Raw genomic sequence first — 12,227 nt, 5'->3', positions numbered from 1 at the left:
ATGTTCTTCCCAGATAAACTAATTGACTTGACATGGTTTAAACAAAAGTATGAACTATAACTTCTAATAATTAAAAAACAATCATTACAATCTGATTTATTAAATATTTCTGAGTTATTGTCTGTGATTTAAATGTCCTACTAATCTTGTTGGGGGAGGCGGGAAAGGAAGTCGATGTGATGATCACTGCTGTAATATGTCGAGTTTAGCGTCATTTCTCCAAGGTTCAGCGTCTGAAGAGATCGAAAAAAAGTCGTCGACGAAGAAGGCCAAAACGAACAATTTACATCGTTTCGACACCAGAAAACCCCTTATTACGAAATATAAAACACAGTGCAATCGATGCGAATTGGCATTCTCATTGTCTCATCACATACACAATTCGTCGCCGACTTTTTTAATGTCTTCAAACGGACATGGCTCCAGATTCTAGGAGTCAAGTCTGTAACAGCATCAGATTCCACACGCTGCCGTTGCTCTAAGAGGAAGGTGAACCGGAGCTAACCCAACATTCATATTGAATAAACCCTTCCTAAAATAGCTACGTTATGTGAAGTTTGTCGTCCTCATTTTATCATTTCAGCCTGGGATACGCTAAGGCGCCCAAATAATTAGGCCCGTTTACTTATTATAAGAGACCGTACTAAACAAATAATAATGTAAGTTAATTGAATTTAATAAAAATAAAACCTCATAATAGCTTTATAACAATGTTAACATTTTCCCAACTAACTAAATTATACAATTTATTATAGATAGCTTTCAATATCAAGAATGTTAGGTTTTCCCTTAAACAACATTTATAGGAACTGACTTATTATTTCAGATGATCTCATACGCGTTAATGAGGTAAAAAGAACTGATTTCTGTATATGAAAAGAATAGGATATTAGTTTGGCGTACTAATAGGTCTCTGGCGATTTCGAGGATCAAACTGTCAATCGTCTTTCAGTTATGAACAAGATCAACACCAGCAGATACCATTGGCGTATCCATGATTTCAGTTTGAGTGCCTAAACCATCGTCTCGTAATTAATTATAAATTAAATTTATGAGACGAAATTATCATTATTCTGATATTGCATTAAATTATCCTATACGACAGGCGGACCCGACGCACCTTACTCGCTTGCCATTGAACCGCAATAGCAACTAACTTAGGAGGTTGTCTTTCCTGGGTGGTGTAAGTAATCATCGCATTTGAAAGCTGAATTTTGTTTCTAAAATTAAAATGTACGAAATGTTGAGATATATTTATTACTACAATCATTAGAATACTTTTGTCTAAAGGCGTATAATTATTTTCCGACAGTGTCCTACTCTCCTCATAATATACCGCTGGTTCAAATAATATTGTCACCGTGAAGACAATGTTTGGAGTTTGGATATGGTCTGAGCTGTTATGACACATTTCGGATTGCACAGTCACTCTTCGGCAGTTCTGTTCCTTCGTTCCCTCGTCCAGCGAGTTTTGCAGTGGGTCCGTGAGCGGATCACTTTCTTCACTTGCCTGTCACTATCATTGGCCGACACGAGACGTGGCCTTGTCACTTTTACATTACAGACTGGAGGAGTAAGCCGATAATCTCGATAGATTTGTTGGAAAGATTCCATAATATGTATTATTGTAATCTGCCGGCATGCCATAGTCTAGACACTTTCTGCATTGTATGCTTGGTGGAAGTGATACGTTTTAGTATACAAGACATTTTGATTCATTCCACAAATTATATTATATATATATATATATATATATATATATATAATATATATATATATATGATTTTGTTTCTATTTTATAAACATGTTTTCTGTTTTCTGATGATGCCCTACTGGAGAAAACGCTTTTAAAATAAAATTTTGTGGAAGTAATCAAAATATATTTTATACTGTAATGCAAAAAAGTACTAGGCAGATTATTTAATTTTATAATTTAAAATATTTGGTTGGAAGCAATATATTTTATAAATGCTTTTGTAACAACAATCATGAACACTGGAGACTCAACACTGGTTTTTAAAACTTCTAAAAATGTAACTATACACCTTGTGAGCACATTGCCTTATTACTTATAGAAACCGAAAGGTTGCTTTAAGTGTCCACAAATTAACACTATTAATTTTGCCATTACTTATTTTAACATAAAGAAGTATTAGAAGGTTACAGTAAAGCAGTACTTAGTTGGTCATATCACATTGCAAAGGGCGATTCACAAAGTATTAACCAGAGACATGTAAGAGAAGAAGGGGAAGGCACATTTGACCACTCAAGGGAGGGGGAAATGGGGAATACTCTCCAGGCTATTGTCAACCCCAGGAAATCTTGACAAAATAAATGCTTTAGGTGTTGGTTTATTTGTTTGTTTACTATCCATATATTTAAAACAGTTATACATTACACCTACATATACATTTTTTAGGAACTCCAGCAATCATTTCACTACATTTTGATTTTAAATTTCGTTAGCCCCCAGGTAAAAAAAAACAGGTATTTTTGGTATATAAAATACTATCTATAACATGTAACGCAACTCTTTACACATTATGTACCGTACAAAATTAATCAAATAAAAATGTGCTTGTATATAAATTAATTATGAGAATTAATAGTTTTCAATAAAATATTGTAATGAAAGTATACAATATTTGTATTTGAAAGAACAGCTTTCATATAATACATTTCATTAAAATATGAATTCCAAAAATGAAATTTAAATGCAAGCTGCACAGAGGATTTTTGGTTGGTCCTACCTAATTACTTCAAACCGCAAATCCAATGCAACTTATTGTGTAATTTATATAGGTAAAAATAAGAGTCCCAAATCTGAACCTTCTAGAACACCCATATCTCTGAAGAATATATGTTGATCATTTATCTACATAAACTTTTTGCTTATAGTGTTTTAAGCATTGCTCAATGGTATTTAGAAAAAAAACATTATGAAGAGATTTAACCAATATGTCATCCAGGTGTAAGTAGAATATAGATTGGTTATGAGTCAATAGAAGTCAATAGAGTTAATATAGAGTGTACAAGAGTCAATATTCATACACAGGTCACAAAAATTAGCCAGAGTACATATTATTTCAACAAATGAACAGTGCATTTTTCAAAATACTATATTATTGAGAGTACCTGCTGTAAATTTCCCTATTCTACAATCAAACTGAGTTAGCTCCATTAGAGATTTTGTTCTATCCAAATAATTATTTTTTTGTGAACAAGGAATTAAATTTAGAAATCACAAAGGTAAAAGAAACTTTCCAATAGATTTTGGCTGGTCATTCGGATCTTTATTAATATTAAAGAAACACACCCCATGAAAAGTGAATGATACAAAATGCATATTTATTTATTATGCTTGCATTGGAATTTTTAATCAGTTTACATGTCATATATGTCTACACCACTAGAGCTGTAATTCTTTTGTAGCATCTTAATTTGAAGTGAAGAGTCAGTTACGTTTACATTTACAGGGAGTTACAGAACAAATATCATTAGATGCTATACAGTCATGATAGTAAGAACTAGCTGATTCGTTACTAATATTTTGTTTGATATCCCTTATTGAACTGTTGATAAAGAACAGTTTTATAAACATCAGGTTCAATGACGTTTGATTTTTACATTTAGTATTATGCTTGGTTTTTATTTTACAGTTTGTTGAATTTTTTAACCTTCATTGATATTTTATACTAGTTTTTTCTGTATCAAAGATATACATGCATGTTATTTTTACTCATGTTGTTGATTAAATTATTTAGGAATAGCAGTCCTTTTCATATCAGCCAATTCATTTGTAACCCATTTGTTTCTTTAAATATTGCTTTTTTACTGCCCTTTTAGAAATTTAATTTACTTATTAAGATTTTAAATGGGCATTGGCATTTTTTTAAATTACTGTTTCAAAATCAAAAGCAAAAGTTTCCAGTCAAATAAACCTTATCTTAACTATAAGATGTATTTTTGGAATATGTTTAAATAAATCTATCATTATAATGTGAATTTAAAAAGATTAACAAAAAACTGCAGATGATTTAGTTTAATAAAATTACTCTATTAGTATACGTAGCTTATCATGGTATTGTTATTTTAAATGATAAAAATTAAATTTGGGAGGAAAAAGGCTTGCTAATCTACTGTATAAAAATATTGGTTTTGTATTATATTTAAGCCAAACTAATGGTTTATAAAAGTCTTCTTATTTATGCTGATTACATACTTTCATAGTACATTGATTTCATTGTTTCAGATCGCTTTGTTCATGTATTCAGAGGCTGCCCAGCTCCCTCGCTCTACTGCCAGTAAGTAATATTTTACTTATTTAGAAAGTTGGAAAACAATCATGAATATAACTTGAAACTTTAAAAAAATTCTATGAAGAGTGTTAGCATGATGATATTTTGAGTATTGATTCTAGGACTGGCATCTATATTTCTGTGTAGGCAGACATATTTTGGCTGATTTACCCAAATTTTATAAACTGCTTAGAGGCATGGTTTTACAAAAAATACAGTTGTTATATATGTTTTTTTCAGCATGAATTGAAGTATTTGAGTATATTAGAAAAACATAGTAAAAATGCTTCAGATAAAGAAGAATTATATTTCCTCTTGATACTTTACTTGGTCTCAAAAGAGAAAATTGTTTCTGGGCTTTTCTGGCCAAATTAGTTATAAAAGCAATATTTATTTACTTCTTGCCAATACTATAACACACTAAAGTAAAGTTTGAGTAGAGTTGGCGACTCTTACACAAATGAAAAAAGTGCCTATAAGAATCAATTGAAATAAATGTAAACTGGAAAACATAAGAAGTGAGCGATTTCATTGCTTTCTTCACATCTACGATGCTAGCAGAGTCATCTCAGAGCTTCAAGGTAAATCAAATGGCAAAAGGTGATCAATGAGGGTGAGGTAGCTAAATCCCTAGTAACTATTAATTCAGGGCAGAGCCCTCACAGCAGTATCATTATGTATGGCCTGTGATTGGAAATGTGTGAGTAGCAGTTAGGTATTTGCTGCACGCACAGTTGACAAGCACAGAATGGCATGGTATGTCTTTAATTTAGCTACAGCTAGTATAATTAATTAAAAGTAGGGCCATTTAGCTATGCCAGGTTTTTTAGTGTGAATATTTCCAATTCTTGGAGAATCTTGGTCTGGGAAGAAATCCTATAATTGTTTATTTGAAGTGTCTCCTAAGTTACATTGGAGAGTTCTTTTAGGCTGAGGCTGAGTGGGTCACCTGGTGTGGGGGAGGGGTGGGGTGGGAACCATGGTCACAAGTCCTGGGCTAGGTGAAATGGTTGACATGATGCAAGCGAACTAATGGAGAACATCATATTGAGTACCAAACATTTCTGTATAAATTCTCAAAAATCAGGTGGACGTCTCTAGATGAAGGTTCTATTCCATTGCAAAGAATTCCATTGTATGCAAGTTCTACTATTTATTTATTTACTCACATAATAATGTATTGTGAAAACTCCATGTATTGCTAATTTTTCAGATTTTTTACAAAAGAACTTATTGTGTCATACAATATTTTTAACTTAGTACAATGCAAAAAAATTATTTGAATTAAATAAATATTTTTCAAATTAAATTGTAAATAACAGTTTTGTACTAGAGTAAGTATATTTAACAAATGTGGTTTGTTTAAAAGTGACAAACTTAAATTTTGTTATCATAATGAAACCATCCACAAGCCAAAATATAATAATGTTCTCACAAAGGAGTTATTTAATGAAATAACTTCAAATTTAATGCCAGTTGATGTATGCCTAAATGTTTTTATATCACTTCTAATCACTAATTAAAAAACTTCCCCACTGTATGTTAGACCATAACAGTTGTAATCTACAGGTGAGGAGCCCCTCCTATGTTTACGCTTTCCAGCCACCACTGATTATAAAATAATGTATTTTAAACTCTTATGCTTAATTGGATGAAATATCTTGTATTAATTAATGTTTTCTCTTTTAGCCACACTAGAAGTGGGCCAAGATGTGAGAATAGAATGTAACAGCAACGATATTGGAGTGGCCATTACCACAAAGTCTGGTGTCTTCAACGGTATGATTTATCCCAAGGGACTGTCCAAGAACTCCAGCTGCATGACTGAGTTCTTCCACCAGCGTAGCCCTGTCTACTACAAACTGCCCCTTCGCTCCTGCAACACTATGAGCACTGAATTGGTACTTTCATCTTCAACTATTACCATTACAAGCCTTTGCTGGTTATTTAGCAAAAAATGAGGACAGAGTTGTGCAAACAGAACAGATTTTATGAAGTTCCAGCACAAAGGATATAGTTACTTTTCACTTAATACCAACACAGTCTTTTTTTACTGTTAAATATGTATATAACAGGAACATAAACAAACTTACTTATTTGGTGTGTGTGTTTTGTTTGTTGAAAAAACAAACTAAAACATGGAACTGTATTCTCCAATCAAGGTAGGCAGGAGATTCCCTCATATCTAGGTTAAAAACAGCCTTAAACACTAAGGGAGCTTCACTCGCTCCAACAGTCATCCTCCGCAGTAGACTTAACCTATCGATCAACCATTTTACCCCAATATCTCGATATAGGTTGCCCAGATAGTATCAGATAGGTTTTTACTGTAGCCAGTGTAGGTTCAATTGGAAGGTATAAACCAGCCAGAAGCGAACCTTTCTTTTGGGGGAATGTTACAATAGTTTTAATATAGGTACAGTATTATCAGACATAAAAAATGTAGAATTTAATGCATTTCTTAAAATATTAATGGATTTTAAATTCAAAATAAGTTATCTTCTCTTGTAAAGAATTTATTTATTTTAAGTAACAGTACATTTATTTTATTTTAAGTAACAGTACATGATTCTATGTTACGTGGTATTACTATGTATGTAAATTATGTACTTTAGTAGTGACTTACACTAATAAGAATTAACCTGTTATTATTGAGTGTAATATTTTAACTTTTGATGGAGGTGATTTGTTATTATGAATAAACCAATCTGATAAAGTAAGCACGTTTAGTCATGAAGGGGACTGTGGTTTTGTTACAAACTAACTGAATAAAATGTGACATTTGTGTACCTGTCCATATGAGCAATTTTATTAGTCTATTTATAGAGTTACAATTGTATGTCTATATTCATACTATCATCAAATATCCTGAATGGAATCTTTAAGTGTTTTATCTTATGAAATGGCATATGAATGTAAAGTACTATAGGAGTTAATGACCCGTACTTGCCACTGTAGAGCAATGTATTTAGTGAATCGTCTCAATATACAGATATGTCAGACTCTGTAAACCAATAGTCCAATAGTTTTCATGTGATGGTTTGAATGTTCAGGGGCTAAGAAATAAGGCTTCTATTTTGGAAAGTTTCCTGGCAAATTTAAATCTGTCAGTGGTCTGCCTAACTGAACATTGGTTGTTGGGGGATGAGATCAGTTGTTCATATCCCAATGGGGTTTACTGTGTTGCTGATTTTTCTAGAGTGAACCAAATAAGAGGTGGAACCTGTATATTCGTAAAAATAAATACAAATCTAGAGATTGCGATACATCAAAACTTTGAGAAGAAATGAACTTTGAAGCAGCAGCTATAATTTTGGACGAATGTAGAACTGTTGTGGTTTCAGTTTATCACACCCCTAATGGTGGTAATCCATAACAATCTTTACGTCTGCTAGAAAACTTTTTGGCATTTATTATGAATTGTAAATTCTACAATATTATCATAGAGGGGATTTTAATAGTAAATTTGATATTACAAAAAAAAAAGTAAAAGATTTTCTTAATATTTTAAGAGTTTAACTTTTTCCCCCTGAAAAAAAACCGCAACTAGTGGAAAAAATTATGTGGATAATATGTATATTTTTCAATTATTGTTTGAATGTTTCTTTGGTAACAACTTTCTCATTCCCCTACTAAGATCATGATGGGAGAGAGTCCTATTGGTTAAGAGTCTTAAGAAGTACCTGTGTTGATTCAAGAAATGTATCTAGGTGTAATAATCAAAGCAAACTGATATTGCCTGAAAAGAATTTTGAATCTCTTTTCTCATTGTTGGCTTAGTGTGATTGGTCATCCTTGTTAAGTGAGTGTAGCAATAAATTTATATTTAATCTCGTTTGCTATAGTGGAAAAATATAATTATTTAATTATAGAAATAAGATTTAAAATAATGGGACTCACAAAAATATAAGTTAATCATATTTCATAAATGTATATTTCATTCAAGGCACAGTGTAATAGTTGAAGAAAATAGTGCAATTTAAGTTAATAAATCATCTACAACACTAATTTATGATTTAGAGTCATTATTACTTTTTTTGTTTAATTTGTAATGTACTTTCAGTTTGAAGGAGGCATTGAGTACTTCAATACAATTGTAGTGCAGCCCCACAGGAAGCTGGTGACAAATCAGGGCAGAGGGTTTCACATCAGTTGTCGATATCAGACTCGCGACAAAACCATCTCAAACGATGTTGACGTTAGGTAAATATCGAGTAATAAAATTATCTACCCTTGACTATCTGATAGAATTACCTCATCGCCAATTTTATTTTATTCTTTTTAAGTAATTACTAGTAATAAACATCTTAATTACTGTTTATTTTCTTAGCACATTTTTTATCAGAATTTGTTTAAGGACTACAACATCTTTAGGATGAATGTTTAATGTAACCTATGTAAGCTATAAACCTATAAAAATAAATAAGCCCTTCTATAAATTTTAAGTTAAAATCTATTTAAGTATGGATTACTTTGCCAAAATATTGGAACCTCTGTATTATCTGCCCCTCCCATGATTTTTCGTTCAATCTTAATATGTTAAATTACAATTTTGTTCACTATTGTGTGCAAATGAGGTGAAATATATTTATTAATAATAATGATAAATTATTGACCATGTGAAAATCCTTTAGTAATTAACATTAGTACTATATTTGAGTAATCATTAAGAAATCTTTAACCATCTGATTTCATTTCAGTACGATGGAACCAACAACTCTGTATGCAACAGTGCCAATGCCTGGCTGTACAATGAAGATCTTCTCAGGTGACCCGTCCCAGCGAGAGGTTGCAGAGAATGTCAAGATTGGAGATCCACTGACTCTTGTTATCTCTATTGACAGCCAAGCCATCTACGGGCTCAAAGTGTCAGACTGTCTGGTGCGTGATGGGCTCGGTTGGGGAGAACAACGCCTCATCGACTCAGAGGGGTAAGGCAAATAAATCATTTTACAGTGTCATACTGTGAAATGTATACGCCAACATTACAGACGAATAGCTTTAGAATGATATTATATGTATACATAAATTTAAGTTTAATATGCCATTGCATTAAATTGTGTTAGTCTCATTTATCATATCTACCAGTCAGAATGACTAATAAAAGCATGAAAAGATTTGTACTAATGGAGGCAATATATCATGACATTGAATAACATTGTGTTAGCTGGAAAACTACCAAGTTTTATTTTAAATACAGGACGAACCAGTAAAACTTCACTGTCAGTTATTTTCAGTAATACAATAGACATTGAAATCAACACTTCCAAAACATTTCAGAAGTCAAGGCATTATAAGTATTATTTATAGTCAATGATTATATCTACAAACTAGATTGTTTACTGTAAGAAATATATGCAAAGAGATATATTTTAATATTTGGTTGATTGTAAAGAATTAAAAATTGCAGTGGTAGTCTTTTAGGTAGTTCTGTCAACTGCACTAAATTGCAGTTCGGTTCTAAGAGTTAAAAAATGAGAAACATCAATCTTTTTAAGAAATACCACTTTTGACTTAGTATATTTTTAGTTCCATATCTTCTATTTATTAATGACATTAATTTGTGGTGACCAGATTTTTCCATAAAGGATTCTATATGAAATACAAATTATAAACCATTAATATTAATACATTGCGGACAGAGAAACACTTCAACGCTTGACACCCGTAGCCAAAGTTATATGCATTGGGAGATGGTGCAGCACCAGCAGAGCACTGTTTACTTATGGCAGTTCTTCATTATAGTAAATGCTATTCTAAAACATATTTTTATAATTGTTTATACATTTATTGAATAAATAAATCAAAACTGAACTAATAAATAGGAAAGCAAAATATTTTACTCCTATATGTTTGAAGCTCTGAATTAAACCAAACATACACCAACACCATTTACAAACAAAAGTAATGTAAGAAAAATCTGAGCTCATTTAACTAGATGTTTATTATATTACTATAAAAACAATAAAACACAAACTTAGCTATACGCATTCTAGGAGAAATGTTAAGAAATACAATGGTTATTGCTAAACACAGAACAGAGGACACAGCATATGTCCCTTTCAGCCTCCAGTCTGCTGAGCGATAGGACCTTATGTACCTTTTGCCCACAGTGGATTAATAGATAATCGTATATTTAATAGTTCATTAACATTGAGTCATTAAAATCTAAGTTTCTTTAGTTAAACATTTTTGGATTTGAGTCTAGTTCCTACTTATAACACAGTTTCAATTTTTAGCCCTATGGGCTCAGATGAGGGACAGAAAGTGCACCTTTATGCTCTCTTAAAACATGAAGGGCTCCAGGTTGCTCAGCTATCTCTCTTTTTTCTCATTGGGCCCAGAAGTGTTTAAGAGTATTTTGCTCCAATATTTTTACTATTTTTATTGCTCCACCAATTTTGTAATTATTGTAATTTTACATGACGTTGCAGATGTCCTGTGGATCAGGAAATCATGGGCATGTTCCACTACAGCTCCAACATGACCACAGCCTTTGTCTACTTCCAAGCCCATAAGTTCCCGTACACTGCGTCCGTCTACTACCAATGCAACGTGCGCTTATGCCTCAAAGCGGACAATGGCTGCAGTGATGTGGTATATGTTTTTAGAAGTTTTTTTTTTTATTAACTGTATTTCTTATTTTGTTTAAATGCTTTTACAAAAGCTCCCGGTAAACATCCTTTAAACAAATGTGTTTGGTACTTGAACCCCAAAAAATCTCTCAAAAAGTACCTGAGGATAAGGCCCTATTGCAACTAACTTGATTAAGAGACTGGTTTTGTTACCTCTTATTCTACAGCAATCTAGCACAACTGGTGATCGTGGAAAGAAGGAGTCATAAAGGTTGATGGCAATAAAAACCAGCGACAAGACTTGGAGAGGGATATGGAGAAATTAAAATTAATTTAATTTCCTTACATAAACAGAAGCACAAACCTGAAAGCTAGTGAAATAATTACTTTGAAGTTATCTTACAACACCATAACCATACCTACCACTAAGAAATGATCCATCTAGTGAACCAAAATAGCAGTTTCTTGATATTTGGGAATTGTTGTCATATTCTCAATCACATAATGTTAAAAACAGTATCAATACCATAAAAACTTGCTTTGGTTTCAAAATTCTCTTGTCATTTAGGATTGTTTAAACAAATCTAATATGTCCGCCATGATAATACCTAATAATATACACTAATTACCCTACTTATCTATGTGATATTACTCTGAGTTTTTTTTTTACATTTTATTCAGATTAATTACTGTAGTTAAGCAAATAAATATTTTCCAACCCTAGCTAAAACAGTAAGCTTGGATAGTTATGAACAAATAAATAGAAGAATAATTTGAATGCAATATTATGAAAATGGCATGTGAAACTTTTACGATTATTTATAAATCGTATGATACTTATTTTTTAAATTAATAAAACTTATAAATGTTTGATCACAGCCACCAGCATGCAGCGAAGAGAGGAGACGACGGAAGAGAGAGGATGATGACGGAGAAGGTAGCCAAGCCACTATAGAAGTATACAGTGGCCTCTATGTAAACGAAGCCACTGAGCTTGGCCAGGCAGATCAATTGGACCTTGTTGCTCGAGAAAAGGTGTGTATACACATATTAAAATTGTTTTGCTTTTAATTATTTGTGATAAAAGTATCAGTTGTCAGTTTCTTGGAGGATCTGTCCTCACAAATATGTCACGTTGGCCATATAAATTGAAAAAGGGCCAATCAAGCAAAACAACTTCACAGTTCCTATATTTTCTCCTAGGCTGGGATTCAAGGGCATGATCATTTCTTTATCTCCAGAGAGTTGGCTTGTGGTTAATCTGATTCACTACAATAAAGAATCTGAATAACGTCTTTTGTTATTATGGCCCTAATAACACCTGATGCAAAATCGAGCAAGCAAACATACACAC

The 12,227-nt window shown here is 32.2% G+C and overlaps 1 protein-coding gene across 2 annotated transcripts in view; it reads left to right on the top strand.

Annotated features, from left to right (window-relative positions):
* LOC124369286 (cuticlin-4) overlaps positions 1–12,227 on the top strand; it is a 47,297-nt gene that overhangs the window by 30,763 nt on the left and 4,307 nt on the right. For both annotated transcript variants that reach the window (XM_046827206.1, XM_046827208.1), the window contains exons 3-8: positions 4,253–4,304; positions 5,988–6,199; positions 8,362–8,501; positions 8,999–9,229; positions 10,733–10,895; positions 11,753–11,908. In XM_046827206.1, the coding sequence (XP_046683162.1) occupies positions 4,253–4,304; positions 5,988–6,199; positions 8,362–8,501; positions 8,999–9,229; positions 10,733–10,895; positions 11,753–11,908 (954 nt within the window). The remainder of the gene's footprint in view (positions 1–4,252; positions 4,305–5,987; positions 6,200–8,361; positions 8,502–8,998; positions 9,230–10,732; positions 10,896–11,752; positions 11,909–12,227) is intronic.

Source organism: Homalodisca vitripennis, chromosome X (genome assembly GCF_021130785.1).
Source record: "Homalodisca vitripennis isolate AUS2020 chromosome X, UT_GWSS_2.1, whole genome shotgun sequence".
Classification (NCBI taxonomy): Eukaryota; Metazoa; Arthropoda; class Insecta; order Hemiptera; family Cicadellidae; genus Homalodisca; species Homalodisca vitripennis.
The sequence above is the reverse complement of the archived record's forward strand: the minus strand, read 5'-3'. Positions and strand labels throughout refer to the sequence as shown.